An 18,606-nucleotide genomic window follows, 5' to 3' on the forward strand; every position below is an offset into this window, starting at 1 on the left:
ATCTGATGAAAATGTACTTATCCTCAGTCCGTTCAAGGTGTAAATAAGTTCATTTCCTCATGGGAACAGATTTAGAGCAAAGTAGATGGATGCTCTGCAGTGAATGGGTGCCGTCAGAATGAGAGTCCAAACAGATGATAAAAACATCACAATAATTCACAAGTAATCCACATCATTCCAGTCTATCAATGTATGTCTTGTGAAGTGAAAAGCTGTGCTTGTAAAAAAAAAAAAAAAAAAAACATCAAACTATTGCTTCCAGCAAAAATATGAGCCCTCCTTAGGATTGCTTTCTCCAGTTAAAAATACATATTTTCTGATTCAGGAGAGAAATATGCACTGATCAAACAGTTTAGGGAAATGGAAGATGGTTTAAAACATTTCTTACAATCACACAACCTTTTGTTTCACATGACTGGACTGGTGTGGATTATTGTGATGTTTCTATCAGATGTTTGGACTCTCATTCTGACGGCACCCATTCACTGCAGAGCATCCATTGCTGAGCAACTGATGGAATGCTAGATTTCTTCAAATCTGTTCCCATGAACCAACATGCCCATTAGCATTTTAGGCATGAGGTCGAGCAAATTTTCAGCAAATGTTCTCACATGCTGCCAACAATGCTGTCGCCTCCTGGGAAAGAACCTACATCACAGCTTCAAACACACTTAAGAATTAGGAATAACCCTAAGTTTAGAACACCCTTTATCTTATGCACCATTCTATTTTTAGTAATACATTCCACTGAAAGGCATTCCAGTGGAGAAAAGGCTTTTTATGCTAAAGATAATAGAACAGGATTCATACGTAAACTCCACAACAACAAAACCAGTGATCTGCGTCACTTTTGGTCCTTACTATAGTCCGTCTGCTAAACAATGTGATCCAGATTACTTAAAAAAGCAGTATCACTCCTCTTCTCAACATGCCACACTATTTAAGGCATCATTCATGTCTGCAGCATGAAAAGTTGAATCCATAAGGTAGGGCTCTGTTTAAAAGCATGAGCAGCATTTCAAGTGCTTTTCATCTCAACATCACATTAGAGCACATTAGACAGCAGTAATTCCCACACAGACATGTAATTCAAGTACCAGTGTTTGAGAAACCTCAGCGGGACGGATGCAGAGATGCCGACAGCTCTGCTCTTAATGTCCCACAGCCTCTGCCAAAGCAGCTAAACGGAGTCAGAGCAGAACTCATCACTTAACATGCACATTTGTGATTTAATCAGGCTGGAAGGTAATTACACCCAAAACCTCCAGGGCAGACATGAATGAAGGTGAGTGGAAAGGAGAAATGCCTCATGTTTCTGGTTTAAATGTCTGAAAGCACACTGGATGAAAGAACCATTGAAAACCTGACTGAATAGAGGCCACTTACACTTTACCTGCAGGAGCCCTTGGTGACGGGTTAATTAGTTTAACATCTACCTAATATATATATATTTTTTCCTCATCTGTAAGTCATGTGTATAATCTTTGCGAAACACTGGTGTATGCACATATTTCTTGGTGTTTGCTGCTAGTCTTAATGTTTTAGGAACAAGTCTCTTATGCTTTTATTGCAGAAGCCATGATACCTCACCATTCAAAAGTTTGGGGTAATTAAGAATAAAAAAAAAAAAAAAAAAAATTAGGTAACAATTTAGTATAAAGACCAATTCTCACTGTTTAATAGCATGCCTATTAATAACATATTGGCTGTTTATCAATACTTTAAAAGCACCTATTCTGGATAAACATGCAGAAGATTAGGAGTTTGAGGCAAAAGTTGTAGTTAATGGTTTGTTAATAGTGAGAACTGGACCTTAAAATAAAGTTTGTACAGAAATGAACACTATTTTTCAGCAAGGCAACATCAAATTGATTTAAAGTGACCGTAAAGACATTTATAATGTTTCAAAAGATTTTTTTTTTTTAATAAATGCTGATCTCTTTAACTCTGTATTAAAAAACATTTTTATTAAAAAAGTTATTTAAAATGTTAATAATATTTTATAATTTAGTGTTATAAATGACTTCGATTAAATAAATGCAGTCTTTCAAAATCATTTAAAAATCTTAACTCCAACCATTTGACCAGTATTGTAAAATATAATAGAAAATAAAATTCTTAGGATGCACTTTTTGCTTCAGTTATGGACCTTTGATGAAGTACAACATGACTTACTTTCATATAATCATGGATGCCTGAAAATGTGTAATATTTGTGGGAAAATATCTGTGAGGAGAAGAATTGTGAAAATAGAAATGTACAACGATCATTGAGATTAGTATCCGACCGGCAGTAGATTCCTCCGAGGACCGCTGACTGAACAACAGATTGTGATTTCCTTTGTGATTTGTACAAGCGCTTGTGTGAGAAAAACACAGGCGTCTGAAATTACAAAGCACTTCTTGCGAAACACTAATTTACTTGACCTCCTCAGAGAGAACTAGGCCCATCTGAACCAAGTGTGTGAGTTATGATTGTTACGTTGTACAGAGAAGAGGTTAATAAACATTTAAATACAAAGAGGACAAAAATCACTGGACTGAGCGAGGGCTGGCAACAAAAAGTTCATGTTGCACTCTATCTAACTATAATACATACTGTACATTCAGTTCATATATATTGTCTTTTTCATATGTCGATGCAAAACAACGAAAAAAAGAAAAATACCTTGTTTTCTTACTCCAAACGGAGGCACGTAAGTGTTGATCTTTGATAGCCGCCTGAAATTTGGATCGAGGAACATGGGGGCAGGTTTTGAAAACCTAAAACAATAAATAATAGACAGAGAGAAAACAAGTTAAAACAAGCACGCTAATCACTCCACAGCCTGCGTGAGAGAAGGGGAGCGATACTCTGATAACCGGTGCAATATCAAAAACACTGGAATATTGGAAAGGATTATGAGCTTCGCATTACCCATAATCCCACTGGCTACCGGTGTGTTTATCAGTTTGTAAGAGATGAGCACTGGAATGTCTAAGGCCTAAACTTGACCTTTCCTCAAAACAAGCAGACAGACTTATAAGGAGCCGACATCACCAAGCTACAAGCTGCTCACTTACAGACATTCGACTACAATCCAACTTCAATAAAACTATTTTTGAAATATATAACTGTGGGATGACAATTTATTTTTGAAATCTGAATATTTTTGGCACAAAAATGCAAAATTTTTCCACCAAGAATTCTTATCTGAAATGCTATTTTTAGATTTTTTTTTTTTTTTTTTATGGATAGAAAGCAGCGTGCACTTGGAATGACCTACATTTGTGATGGTGAATGATGACAGGTTTTATATTTATAGGAAAGATGTTAAAAATAAAAGAAACAGACCTGGCCGACTGAACGAATGACTCAGCGATTTTTCCATTTAAATGAATCATCTGAATAAATCGATTCACTAAGATGAATTTGATCTTCCAAAGCTACACAGCAATATGACACTAGTTAAAGTCTTATTACACTCGGTATCAGAATGTCTGCAAGACATTTAACTAGATCCATTGATTATTTTTGCTCTGATGACATTGGGTTACAATGTTGCACATTCTAACATGAAAATTCCATGAAAATGCTTATGATGCTTGATGACTGAAAATAATCTAGAGTTAGAGTATTTATACTAATCAACTATAATTCTTGGCAGAATTTATCATTATTATTTATTAACAAAATATTTATTTATATATTTTTTTCATTTGCTTAATTATAAATTATTACAAATAGGAAATATATTTTTATATAAAACATTTATTTATTGCTAAACATTTTTTTGTGCATTGTGATGTTACGTAAAATGAAAACTAGGAATTAAAGTAACTGTAAATAAGAAAATAATCATTATAAAGAATAACTGAAACAATTACTGTATTGTAGCTTGATGAGAGAGTAACTTAATGTCAAGATGCATTACAGAACATGTGCTTAACTGAAAACGTAAATTATCTAATATATATATATATATATATATATTTTTTTTTTTTTTATCTTACCACTATTGAAAAACTATGCACCTTGAAAAGCTAATCTACTTTAAAATAGCTACAATCATAAACGCTGTGAAATTAGAAGTTGCTTTTAGTTACTCTCCAAATTTGTTTCCTAAGAAAAACAAGAAGAGAGTATAAACAGGAATAGATGAGAAACTGCATTATGTGACCAACAGATTATAATAGGTCTTGAGTACTTTATTGTTTAATGCTATGTAGCACCAAACCAACCATATTATGCAAACAATCATTAACAGTGGAAAAACTCTCCCATACTGTCCACAAAATACAACTTAAGCTGTATTTCAAGGAGAAACGCCTTGATTTCTGTCAACATCCTCCACCCAGCATGCACCTGACACAACTAACCACATCACAAACTACCCCGAACATCTGACTGGCTGACAAAACAACACCTGAACACTTCTGTCATGCTGTACGCAGCTGTCCGAGCCCTGGAGTAATGCACTAATGACACAGGTGGTCCGGTGTACTCGATTCCCACGTCCACAACCACGACTCTGCGATTCCTCACATCCCAACACTGTAAGTGAAGGTGACACACACTCCCGCGTTTCTCACTGCCTCCAACCTCCAAACACGTACACTTGTGAGAAAACTATGTGAACCCTTCATAATTACTAGAATTACAGCATACGCAAGTCCTATACTATAATCGGATATTCATTTCATAAGGAGACCAATTTTAAAAGGCTAGATAAAATGTTGAGATGAAGCTTTTCAGAAAGTTTCAACAGGTGCTTCTTAGAGATTGTTGCCAAAAACAGTTTCAAAAGTTATTAAATTACTAAAACTGCAATTGAAAATCAGAGACAGCAATAGGAACTCAAACATTTTTCATCAGATTCTCACAAAATCAACTAATCTGTGCTGCCAAACTGATTTATATTTATATTTGACTGTATGTGGGTTAAAGATGTGGCGTCCTATTTTGGTGTCTGCATTAAATTATTTAAATAAAAGTGATTTTATATTAAATGTTCCTTTTTATATTTTGGTGTTCCTGTAGCTCAATTGGTAGAGCACTGCGGTAGAGAGTTTGGGGGTTTGAATCCCCGGGGAAAACATGATAGATAAAAATTGATAGCCTGGATACACCACAAGTCGCTTTGGATAAAAGCGTCTGCTAAATGCATAAATGTAATTTAATTTAATTGAATTTAAATGCAAGAAAAGTGTCTACTTTAGTGTTTCAAATGGCTTATGTATCATCATTCAGTGACACACACACACACACACACACACACACACACACACACACACACACACACATATATATGTGTGTGTGTGTGAACCTGGAGCACAAAACCAGTCTTAAGTCGCTGGGGTATATTTTTAGCAATAGCCAAAACAACATTGTATGGGGCAAAATTATAGATTTTTCTTTTATGCAAAATTTCCTAGCATAAATATATAAAAACGTAATTTTTGATTAGATTCCAGATTTTCAAATAGTTGTATCTCGGCCAAATATCGTCCGACCCTAATAAACCATATATCAATGGAAAGCTTATTTATTCAGCTTTCACATTATGAATAGTTCTCGGTTTCAAAAAATGTACACATAAGACTAAATGCCATCTAATGATTCATCTAAATATGCTTGACCAGATTTATTGGTATATGAACTATTGTTGCACTGAATGACATTTCACTGGGTGTCTAATACAAATGTTAAAAATTTATGATTGTCATCATTAGTGATGCTCAGAAAATAAATCAATAAATAAATAGGACATGAAAAGATGCATGAAAAACAAACGAACAACCTTGAAGATGTATTAAACTTTGATATTTTTTCGATGCTTGAAAACCCCTTTTCCACTTTGACCCATGTTAAATATTGACTCATTTAAATGATTCAAATGAGTTAAAAAGAACTAAAAAGTCTTTTGAGCTACGAAACCGTGGCTGTTTATAAAGGATGCTGTAAGCACATATATGCATGTGTGCTCTTGACTCTTCAATTTTTGCTTTTATTTCCAGAGCAGTGTTCAGGCTGTAAACAGGTTCCTGGATCATGTTCAACAACGCATGTCAAGGGCTAATTACATGGCTAACTAAATGTTGTAGGTTTAGTGTCTCAACAAACACTGTAGATGTCATGGTCTATTTAATATTCCCATCTGACTCCACTTACACCAGAAAGGTTCAGCATCATGTGATCTGGCCCCGAGTCACTATTTTACACAGCTCAGCTCTATTTAAAGAAGTCATGAACGGAGAAACCAAAATTCCCTTGATCTTTTGACATATAAGAGGTTGTACTATAAAAACACCCTCAAAACTTTGTCGTGAGTCTAAAAACAGCTTATATTGAAGGCAATCTGCCAAAACCTGTGGCTTGTGGAATGTTCTGCTCTATGATGTAATAGTGTGTATAAGCACCGCCTCCACAGAAGATCATCAACACCTCATGATCACTGTCTGTTTAGCCCCGCCCACCGATCTGTGCATGCAGTTATTATGAGAGGTGAACACGCAGGTCTATGCGGAAACCCAATGATAAAGATGGCTCTGAGGACAACAAGATGCTGTGCAGAACCAAGCTGTGGAAAGACATGCTTTGAATTGCCTTACTTCCGAACACAACGTAAGGAAAAAGTGGATGAATTTTATTTTTAATAAAGATCAAGAACGCATCAGTAAGAGCTCGGTCCCTTGTCCGCTTCATTTTACTGCAGATTAATTTACAAAACGGGCACATTCATCACATTTTCAAAGAAATGTGAAACTAAAAGATGATGCTGTGCGACTGTATTGTATGCAACATTAATGTTGAAACCAAAATTGAGAAACTGTTTTCTTTACATGGTCACTATTCCTTTGTCTGCTAAACACATCATTTGACATGTAGTGAGTATTTATGTGTTTTTGACCTAAATCACAGCAGCATCCATCTGTGAAGGATGTAGGCAGCCAAACATACACATCAATTCACCAATCACAGCAGTGGGTGTTTACTTCTGAATCTACAATCCTCCACATCTAGACAAACAGAGCAGGATCGTTTAAAGGGATAGTTCACCCAAAAAACACAATAATGTTATCATCACACACCCTCATGTCGTTTCAAACCGGTGTGACTTTGTTCCACCAAAAAAGAAGATATTTTAAAGAATGTTATCAATCAAAATGTTCTGTTCACTATTGACTTCAATTGTATGAACCAAAAATGTATTAATAAATAAAATAATTAATAATCATAAAAAATGTGAAGACTTTTTTTTTATCTTTTCCTTAGGAGAAATTATTTGGAGAATGTTGGAATTTCATTGTATATACTAAATAAAAAAATATATACAAATCTTCTTTAATTATCCTTCACTGAAGAAAGTCTGTCATACAGGTTTAAAACGACATAAGTAAATGACAGCAAACTTTGATATGAATGGTGGATAATTTTTGAAGCCATTACAGTAAATTAAGAAAATAATTTAATTATATAATTAACTGTAATAATTTTATATAATTAAATCTGAAGAGTTCCTCCTTTATGTTCAGTTATTTCTAGGGCTGGTAACCGATTAACTTTTTTAATCTAATTAATTACATGATGTGGTGATAAATTAACCTAATCAAACTTGGCTGAGAAATTACTCCCAAAAGATAATTTAGAGTCACTGTTGCGTAAACGATTAAACAGACATTTTTGGGTGGTTGAACTATACTTTTAATAATATATTTCTTTAATTTTATAATTATTACTATGGAAATATTAAATTATTTCTTTAATGAAATGATACTCTAAATAAACTAAAACTGCCAAGTCATCAAGTAATTGATTTATTCATTTGATTGGCTGATTGGTTCAAATGGCTGATGAGTAAAGTAAATGGCTCTTTATGAATGGTTCATTGAATCATTAGGCTTGTTCGACTTGAAGCTGATCATCACCATCAGGTCGATCGGTCTGTGCAGCGCTGATTAAAATCCAACGTGCTTATGGCCAGTGGTTCACCCAATTTGTTCAAAACGTGCATTCAGAAATGAAATGCAGCTGTGTGTTGCTAAGAGATAAACAGTTCTGCTTTGTCTTTATATTTTCGTTGGCAAAACTGAGAAAAACAAACAAGTTTGCGTCTAAAATAACACAATATTAACTTCTTTCTTACTGAACTTTTAGCACCATATCTTAAATTTTAGGGACATTCTAACAACGTTCTCTAGGCTCCATCAAGCAGTGAGTTGTTTCCCTGCGTCATATTTGTCATCAATCGACTGTATGAAATTGTCAGATGTGCCACGTAGGTCTGGAGCGGGGCAAGTGCATTAAATGCCTTAATAATTTTGCACTTGAACTCTAGTTTGACCATGGTTTGCATTTAAAGCAGCTTTTGCCTAGGTGCACTTGTGCATTGATTTTTAGGTAGGTTGCAGGTGGGTTCTCGAAGCATCTTATATATATTATATATATATATTATATATATTATATATATATATATATATATATATATATATATATATATATATATATATATATATAAAATATAATTATATAATATTATATATATAATTGGAGATGTGTTTTTGCATTGTGAGATTTGTGATTTTATACAGTATATATGATTTTTAAACATTTTTGTTATAATTACAGTATCATAATTTTATGAGAATTACAAAAAAAGTTTAAACTGTCCGGACACATTAAAGAAAATGTGCTTAGTTGCCATGAAAACAATGTCACAAATTGAAAACTATGTATTTTGAATTCTGAGTGTGCTTTGACCTGAACCAATAACCAGAAAACAAATAAGCTCAACACACACTCAAAGGTATGCATTCATCCCACAGTGAAGAATAAAAAAAAAAAAATTAAACGTGTGATTTTAAAAGGATTCAGATATTAGAAGAATTGATTAGATCCAAAAAGGGTGGTTTATATTAATCACAGAGGCTCAGGCAGAAGTCTTGCTGCTAAAGGAAAGCTTTGCGTGTCAGTCGTGTGAAGCAGAAGCATGGGTTTCTCACGCACTGGGAGCCCAGAGGAGCACAACAGACCCAAAAAAAGATCTGCATCATTTCTGATGCCAGTGAGGCGCTCTGTGGACACATTTCTGAAACATACCTTAAATCAACACATAAGGGATAAAGAGCATTCACGGTGGGGAATCTTCTCAGACACTGAATTATTTAAAAGAAAAGAAAAGGAAATGTCTTTCTATGCTCCTCTCAAGTGCATTGCATCCTCACTGTGTAATGGGTTTAAGACAAACTATACAACACACACAAAGTTATGAACGATTCTACAAAGAAGAAGGTCAAGTCTTAGGTAGCCAACAAAACTGTGAAAACTGTTCTCGTCCTTTCTACTGTATGTTCTCACTCCTGAAAAATTATTAAATGTGCAAAAACAGAATAAACCTGCAAAGCTTGTTAAAATTAGTTAAAAATAGCATTGCATTGTTTTGTGCACTTTCAAGATGATTTCATCTGGTCAAGCTGATGAATCTGCAACACTTACCAGCGATGCTTGTAGAGAACAGATAAAGAACTCTTGTAATTTCTTTTTGTGATCTTGTAAACTCTTTCTACTTTCATGTTCCTGGTCTTAATGAGAATGTTATTCATCTAAATCTCAATTATATTAAACAGCAGCAAAATGAGCTGCGTGTCTGCATGCACATTTACAAATATGAAGTTTTGAACTTGCAGAATTTCCAAATGCATGATGAGATCAGCTTACTTTGGATAGATTGAAGTCATCTTGGCCTCTGCGTAACCGGGTTTACACTCGCCTTTACTGAGATTACCAAATGTATACTGAAGCTCCAGAGGCCTGTGAACCAAAGACAGAAGAAGATCCTTTTCAGTAGTGTCCTATAGCGGAGTAATCACAGGTGTAGAAAAGCACAGGAACAAATGACATTTAAAATATAATCATACCGAAAACAGTAGATTTTATTATCAAATAAATGTAGCCCGTTTCTTCTCGAAAAGATGAAAAATCTTACCGACCCTAAATTTTTCAACAGTGGTATACCATTAAAATTAACCTTAGATTATTGCAATCAAAAGCAAGTCATTTTGTGAAATACAAAACATGAACAATACAGATTTAGTTTGAAATATGGCAGCAAGTTCAAAGAATTATCCTAATTAATTCTTAATAAATCTGTGGAGTATTTTAAAATGCCCCAGGCCATACTGATTTAAATTTGATTGATTATGGAAGTTCATTCATTCTCAAGCAGATTAACATGCCTAAAATAGAGCTCTGTATCTTACTAAATGCTTTGGGGTCTGGAGAGAGGTGGAAAGCAGCTGTGTCGAGCTCTCGGTGCCCAGAGGATGTACAATGATGTACAAGGCTGCTCAATGAGATGACAACTTGTGTGAGGAGTAGTTTATTTTATATAAGCGCCAGTATAAACCCACTAATTCACAGGCCGGCAAATGGAAACTTTCTAGTAAGTTTACATCAATACTGTGAGAGCTGGACATATAAAGATGACCTGTTGACAGTGCCATTTATACAGGTGGCCGTTAATGGTAATAAGAGAGGTCGAGCCATGTTTTACTTCGGGTAAACGGACCTCCCGTACAGACACAATCAGGACTGTTAAATCAGACAAGGCTGGGTGAGAGCCAAGAGATCATTCATTAGAAATGTTTTAGGGCACCATTAATTATCCTTCCAAAGTAAAGCTCAAATAAACAACAAGCCGAGTTATAAAGAGAGACAAATTGCTGGATAGTACAGGCCAAAGTGAACTCAACACATACATGCACACTCTGAAATTCTGTTACGAAACCTAGTGAGCGGTCTTGCCCTACATAGCCAGCTGCCTTCGAAGGCAACATCCCAAATGAAATCAAATGGGTTGGAACATTGACAACAATTCTGTGTGTCACACAAACAGAAATTAATGAAAGATTTGACTCCAACAGAGTATAAAATGTTGGATGAAGTAGTCCATTTGAATTAGACCTGTGTCGATAGTTTAAAAGATTAGATATTAGAGTAACATGTATATAGAAATAGATTATTGCCAGTTCTGCTGTATACGTTAATATATAGAGGCTTGTATAACTCCCCCCCCAAACATTTGTTTTCAGAAGACTTATGAATATGCAAAATATGTGGTTTACCTTAAAATGTGCCTACGGTATTTTAGAAGGCAGCATAATTGTACTAAACTTTAGTGAAGTGATCAATGAATTTTGAAATGCTGTCTATGTAGGCATCTCTAGGTTTTGAAACAGAAACTCATGCTCACAGATGATAACAATGCATTACTTACAGTTTTCTGTCAGGCTTGGTAAGGAATCCCTGCTTGTCGTATTCTAAAGAGAGAAGAAATACAAGAAATCAACAGAGTTTATATTCATAAAAGAGAAAGAAGAGAGAGAGAGAGAGAGATGCAGTGTGTTATCATCACGGTGTCAACAGGAAGGGATGGAAATATTTCAGCAGAAAAGAATATCCATTTTTGACAGTGCAGGTTACAAAGAAATATATTATTATTATTATTATTATAGTTATACAGAGGGAAATGCGAGAGGCTGATTACTGTGTATAGAACAACATGGGTGGTATATATTGACCACCAGTAGCACAAAAATGAATATGGATATTCAGTACAATGCCATTCAATGCCATCCAGCAGCCAGGAAGTAAAACACAGAAATATAGTCTATGCAGAAAAAACTAAACAAAAAAAAAAAGTACTGCAGAGTACAAGCGATTACATAAAGTATGCATAGCTTTCTCACTTTACTGAATTATTTTAAAGGAATCTTGATGGGATTGATGAATGTGTTTATAATTACCTGTAGCTAACTACATGAGGAATGTGTGCTTGCAATGCATTAGTCAAGCATTTGCATGTGATTGGCCAAACATTTCACAAACTTTAGATGGAACTATGTACAGTTGCAATATGGCCATGAAATACTGATTGTAAGAATAAAACAAAATAAAATAAAAGTAGGAAAAAAAGGTATATGACTAGCACAGTTAAGCAAGTTAATTATGTAACTTAGCTATAAAATATAGACAAGTATTTTACTAAAGATTGACAAGGATGACACAAACACACATAAGTATGCAAGCTGTTAAAATGAATTAAGATTAAATATGATGTTTATGAAATCATAAAAAGAGGACCGGCTGCTTCCAAGCAAGTTCAACAAACATATTATTGTTCTAAGTTCCAGGCAACATTAGACAGTTCACTAAACCTGGCTATAAAGTTTTAGAACCCATGAAGTCCTATTTTATAACAGTGATGTGGTTACATGTTTAACACAGAAGGATATTACAGAGATGTGTTACTTGCTGACAAACCAAAACTGATAAACATTCAAAGAAAGAACCATTAAAAGTAGGTCAAGACATATTTTTGGTAAAATAAGCTGAATGCTTAATAACATGAGAGAGAAAGAAAGAAAGAAAAAGAAAGAAAGAAAGAATAATCCAGTGAAAAAAGAAAAAGAGAAAGAAACGACATTAGAAAGAAAATAACAGACTAAAAAAGCAACAAAGCACTACTTAAAAAATGAACAAAAATGAAAGAACGAAAAAGATTTAAAAAAAGAGAACAAATGAAAAAGAAATGAATGAAAGAACTAACAAACAAAAGAAAGTACAACAAACAAAAATGAACAAATATGAGAAACAAAGATAGAACTAATAAACAAACAAACAGGAAAGAAAGAAAGATCGATAGAAAGAAAGAAAAGAAGAAAAACTAAAAAGAACGAGAAGAACAAACCAGCAAACAATGAAAGAAAAATTAAAAAAATAAAGAAAACAAAACTAAAACGAGTGAACAAATGATAGAACCAGCAAATGAACAAACAGAAAAGAAAGAAAGAAGGGAAGGAAGGATAAAAGGGAATGAAAGAAGGGAAGGCAGGCAGAAGCTGGGGCCGGTACAGACGTGTGTTCTGGGCGCTGCATTAGTGCGGCTGGTAGCAGTGATGTTGCATTAGAAGTGGCAGGATCTGCAGCAGGTGTTAGAAACAGCAGAGAAGATCACAGCGCTTCTGTCAGCTACCTGACACCTGTTATCACTGACTAACTCAAGAAATATTCTGGGCCAAATCCAGCGTAAAGCTCTACTGACAACATCTGTCACGTGCTGCTACGCCTTTGAAATAGAGGAATATCTGCATGATTTAAACATTTACATTACGTGTATTACTGTGACCACATTTGTTTTTATAAATGATTAAAAAAAAAACTATTTGCAGGTCACAGATATTATTGACAGACCTTCAGTTGCATCTTGCCAGAAAATACATTTGTTACAGTTTTAATCATTTAAAAGTCAGTATCATTATCAGTACATTATACTTATATCAACCCTATTATTAATAGTAGCAGTAGTATCATTAATGTAATCTAGATTGTAATACAGGAAGGACTGGACTGGTATTTACTCCATATTAATAGACAGTGCAGCATCTATATCATTTTAGGTTTATGAATTTTACGAGTGTTCAGGAGAGTTTATCACCAGTGCGTGACTTGGAAAAAAATCTGCAAAGCATAAAAATATAACTTAACTTCATCATTTCGTCAGCCAGAAGCAAGACAGATGTCTTTGTACTGAATGTGCTGGGAAAGAATTCTGCTTAAATACTAGAAATGCAATGAAGAAGCTTCAAATAATGTTGGGAGACCAAATGTGCAATATAGTGATTTCATTATTTTTGTATATTAATTCAAACTTCTTGTATTTTGAACAATGTTGAACTAGGATGCTTGAAAGCATCTGTCTAAAACCTGCTTTGTTACACGACACGTACAATTTATTATGTTACATAAGATTTCTTTCCATTCATCTAAGAATCCTGAAAAAAATGTATAACAATTTTCCACAAAAACACAAAGCAGCACAACTGCTTTCAACACTGATCTCCATTTATAATGAAATTATGCGGATGAATCTCCCAACATTACTGTAGAATCAGAATACGGTAAACCTCTACCTGTGGCTACTACACGTCCCACGGAGAGAAGCCTATCCAAATCAGCCTCTGAAACACAAGAGTGTGAGTTCAGCATACCTCTGTTTGAGTGAGATCAGATGCTTTTAGTGTCTGTAAACAGTGTTGAACTGCAGCATCCGTACTACAGCGATGACAGCAAAACAAGGCCGTGACTTCACTCAACATCTGATACACTGGTTAGCAGATCAACACTCATAATGCAACTAAACCACACAAACAGACCTTCAGGGGGTGCAGCACAGTTAAAAACAATGCATTCTTTCAGATGTATGAGAGAAACTGGACAACAAGCACAAGCTCCACAAGTTCAGCATCTGCAGTTCCTGAAAAACTATGAGAAGAGTTGCAATGCATACATTTAACAACTAACCAGCAATGCTGGTTAAAAAAATCCAGAAACAATTGATTGAACCTTAAAATGATCTTGAAAAACTTCTACCTTCTACCACATTTACATTTACTCACCCTCAGGTTGTTCAATTTGTAGATGAGTTAACCTGTTCATCAAAACAGTTTTGGTGGAATGTAGCACTCCATCACTAGCTTACCAGTGGATCCTTTGCAGTGAATGGGTGCCGTCTGAATGAGAGTCTAAACAAGCTGATAAAAACATCACAATAATCCACACCACTCCAGTCCATCGATTAACATCTTGTGAAGTGAAAAGCTGCATGTTTGTAAGAAACACATCTATAATGAACATAATTTTAACTTAAACTTAAGTTCCCTATCCATGATAGCACTTCCTCCAGTGAAAAGTAATTTTGTCTGAAACAGAAGAGAAATCTGCACAGATCAAGCACCATACATGGCCCAAAACAACTCTAAACTAATATGTTGGTGGATTTTGATGTGAGAGACAACTATGGATGGACTTTTTCACCAGAAGTGTTATTATGTATCATGGACATTATTATTTTAGCCAGAAGCAAGAGTTAAAAATGCCTTAATAATGATTTTTTTAACACACACACACACACACACACACACAGCTTTTGGCTTCACAAGACATTAACTGATGGACTGGAGTGCTGTGGATTACTTGTGAACTATTGTTTTCATCAGCTGTTTGGACTCTCATTGTGACGGCACCCATTCACTGCACAGCATCCAACAGTGAGCGAGTGATGCAATGCTAAACTCATCTACATCTCTGAACTGAAAGCCTGAGGTTGAGTAACTTTTCAGGGTGAAAAAAATAATAACAATTATTTGAAAAACATGGAAAACCGTAATAATCAAGAATGTGTTCACACATTTAACCTCCAGAGTTGGTGATTGACAAACTACAGTAAAACAGGGTTGATAAACCGGGATAATTCACTGGATCATCTGTTTTATTTGTTGGACTCTGATCTAGTAAAACAGATAATTGACCTATCGGTAAGCCCCGCCCCCATTAGTTAGTGTTGCTCCCTCGGACAAACAAACAGAGCTGCTCACTGTCTTACATTGAGAGCTCTCAGTGTGAAAACCTTGGATGGTTTTGAACAATTTTGGACACAGAAGGACCACCATTCAAGTGGGAACTAAATATGCCATGTAGGGACATATAAAAAAGTTTTTTAAATAAATTTGGTGGGTAACTCGAAGGTTTACAGATCACAATCAAACCGATGCAAGCTTCGCATCTTCTAATGTTTCTCCATGGCACTGAAACCTACAGATATCCGAGTTCTGCTCCTCCTGCAACTAATACTCGACTGCCATTGGCTCATCTGCATTTGAGGGGAGGGGCTTACCGATAGGTCAACTGTACCGAACATCTTTACAGTTAAGAGTTTCTGCCAGGTGGACTTTGGTGGGATCCAAGAATATTCATAAAAACCACACCATATCAGGAATGGGCAAAATGCAGCAGCGCTAGAAAAGCTGATTTTCTGTTCTTGCACTTACATGATTATGAATTACACTAGTTACACAGTAAGCAATATGGTAGCATTTTGTGGTTCAATTTTAGAGTGAGCGAGCCTAGTTAACGAGAAAAAGTCCTGAAGCTTTTGTCTGTTGTATGTGCCAAAAAGCAAACTGCAGCAAAATTACTAACAAATGCTGATCAGACTTCATTAAAGAGATTATTCCCAGTTACAATATATGTTAAAACACAGAGGCTTGTACTATGTATTTGTCATTACTTTGTTACCTGAACTCCATAAATGATTACATGAAACAGAAAATGTTTCATACAAGGTTACATTTTTGAATCAACCAGACTGCACCACCTACAGTCATTTTTAGTCTTTTTAATGTAATAGCTGTATATTTTCACCTACGCATGTAATCAGTACCGAATGTTTCACTATAAGTAGCACAGATAATGAACAACAGATTTGTATTTCCATCGTTTCATTATCACAAACATGAAAGATACGTCCTTTTTAAAAATCACATATCAATTTATAATACATGACAATATACATTACAAAAGTTTGGTGTCAGTACGATTTCTTTTTAAAGAAAGATACTTCCATGAAGCAAGAATCCATTACAAAAGATTTCTATTTCAAATAAATGCTGCTCTTTTGAATGAACTATTCATCAAATAATCCTTAAAGTGGTCTTATGATCCTTTTGTAAAGATCATTATTTTGTGTATTTGGTGTAACAGAATATGTTGACTGTACATTATTGTAGGTCCTCTATGTCCTGCCTCTCTCAAACGCATTGTTTTCTACTTTCTGACGAGAGCAGTCTGCCCTGATTGGCCAACTGGCCCAGTGAATTGCGATTGGCTGATTACCAGAAGCACTAGTTGGAGCTTCATCTGTCAAATTAAATGTAAAGACAGTTAATAATGTCCTTAGGTTTACCATCAGTTCAAGCCTGAAAGAGGAACAGAGTGTCATGACAGACACAGTGATGAAGATCCTATGTATTTACAGTATACATGGTTAAAACAGCGGACTCTCTCTCTCTCTCTCACACACACACACACACACACACACTCAAAACTCTGCATTTGAACAGTCAATAGCAAATACTTAAACTAATAACAAATACAGTCGCTGATTCAGAAGCGCCAGATTGTCTTAGCAAAGTCAGAATGACCTCCTCTTCAAGGTTCACCAAACAGTCATCCATAAAATGCATTGCTGTTCTGTTGCAAGTAATCTTAAAGATTCCTAAATGCATCTACTTTCAGATGGCCAAATAAAGTGTTTTTGCTTTGACATGACTGCTACATCACTAACTGAGTTACTGACACCACACCTTCTTGCTTCGTGTGAACATATGGGCGGTAAATCTAAATCTGGTAAATCTTCCCACATAGTGATGTAGAGATGTGGAGCGTGTTGTAACGAGCCGTTTTTGGAGTCTTAACTATGATAAAGAATATCTCTTTTGATTTGAGACTTTAGTCTTTGCAACTTTACAGATCTTCTTTATGCACCAAGAGCTTCTAACACTCCACAGAGAAAGGAGAAATTGAAATCGCATCATATGACCCCTTTAAAAATGCTCTACATTATGAAGCAGCATAACAGTTTTCAACGTTGATAATGAATGAAGGATCATGTGACACTGAAGACTGGAGTTATGATGCTGAAAATTCAGCTTTGCATCCCAGGAATAAATTACATTTTACAATATATTACAATTGAAAGCTGCTATTTTAAATTGCAATAATATTTCACAAAACTTTTTACTGCAATAAAAAATGCAGCCTTGGTGGGCATAAGAAACTTGCTCTGAAATAAAATAAATACAAATAAATTACTGACCTCAAACCTTGTTGCTAATAGTTACAGGAATCAAATTTTTTCAGTGTATAATTATTTCCCTTATTCAGCGCAATTTTTTTTTTTGAGGTGGAGATAACATCAGACACCACAGCTTCTAATTTTATCTTGTGACATGCGATTGCGGTCTTGCTGTTTTATGCGTGTGAAACACAGCCTTAAACTTGTAGTGTGAAAGAAAGCATGAGTGAAAATGTTATCAGCGGCAAATCTAAAAGGGGCTTTTGAGAAATATGAAATATCTGAACAGACAGAAATAGATCTTTTTGCTGAACGATCATGTGCAGAATAATTTGAAGCAAACTTCCATCACAGCAAAGACCGTTTGGTATATTATTTTGTCTTCAGAGCTGACCCTTTTTGGGAGTGGACATGGACAGCGGTGGGCTCTTAGCTCCCTCCTCTGGTCAGTATATCAAACCAAACATTCATTTTCCAGGGTTTTAGTTTAAGATCATGGCTTCCCCAGCGATCTGATGCCAAACAGGAAGACACAGTCAGCGAGAAAGGTTGCTAAAACCAACAGCCTTGATTTCAGGCATTACATCACTGGGGGAAAACCAGATCTAGGGAAGCAAAAGTTGTAAAATTTCGCTTTTCAGAGAAATGAAAAATCTGTTCTGAAAACAGCCTCAGACAATCAAAAGTATATACTACTACATGTATACTCACGAGATTTCTGGACTGGGCTCCGTAGGTGCATTTTGAAAGACGAATAGTAGAGGAATAACACTACCATGACGGGACAGAGTAAAAAGATGAAACTCCGTGAGGACTTCATCCTGATCATCTCACACGAGGCTTCATCTGGTTCGAGTCACCTGAAAACAACACAAAAGTGCACAACACACTGATGAATCACGGTGCTTTCTCAAGACAAACCTCAACTTCCTAAA

The 18,606-nt window shown here is 35.2% G+C and overlaps 1 protein-coding gene across 3 annotated transcripts in view; it reads right to left on the reverse strand.

Annotated features, from left to right (window-relative positions):
- Positions 1-18,606, reverse strand: part of LOC127960173 (CMP-N-acetylneuraminate-beta-1,4-galactoside alpha-2,3-sialyltransferase) — a 40,687-nt gene that overhangs the window by 15,088 nt on the left and 6,993 nt on the right. For 2 of the 3 annotated variants that reach the window (XM_052559765.1, XM_052559764.1), the window contains exons 2-6: positions 18,383-18,531; positions 13,950-13,997; positions 11,255-11,297; positions 9,697-9,789; positions 2,668-2,762 (exon numbers count right to left, since the gene is read on the reverse strand). In XM_052559765.1, the coding sequence (XP_052415725.1) occupies positions 2,668-2,762; positions 9,697-9,789; positions 11,255-11,297; positions 13,950-13,997; positions 18,383-18,500 (397 nt within the window). In that variant the 5' untranslated portion in view covers positions 18,501-18,531. The remainder of the gene's footprint in view (positions 1-2,667; positions 2,763-9,696; positions 9,790-11,254; positions 11,298-13,949; positions 13,998-18,382; positions 18,532-18,606) is intronic. The other variant, XM_052559766.1, reaches the window with a different exon arrangement.

Source organism: Carassius gibelio, chromosome B6 (genome assembly GCF_023724105.1).
Source record: "Carassius gibelio isolate Cgi1373 ecotype wild population from Czech Republic chromosome B6, carGib1.2-hapl.c, whole genome shotgun sequence".
NCBI lineage: Eukaryota > Metazoa > Chordata > Actinopteri > Cypriniformes > Cyprinidae > Carassius > Carassius gibelio.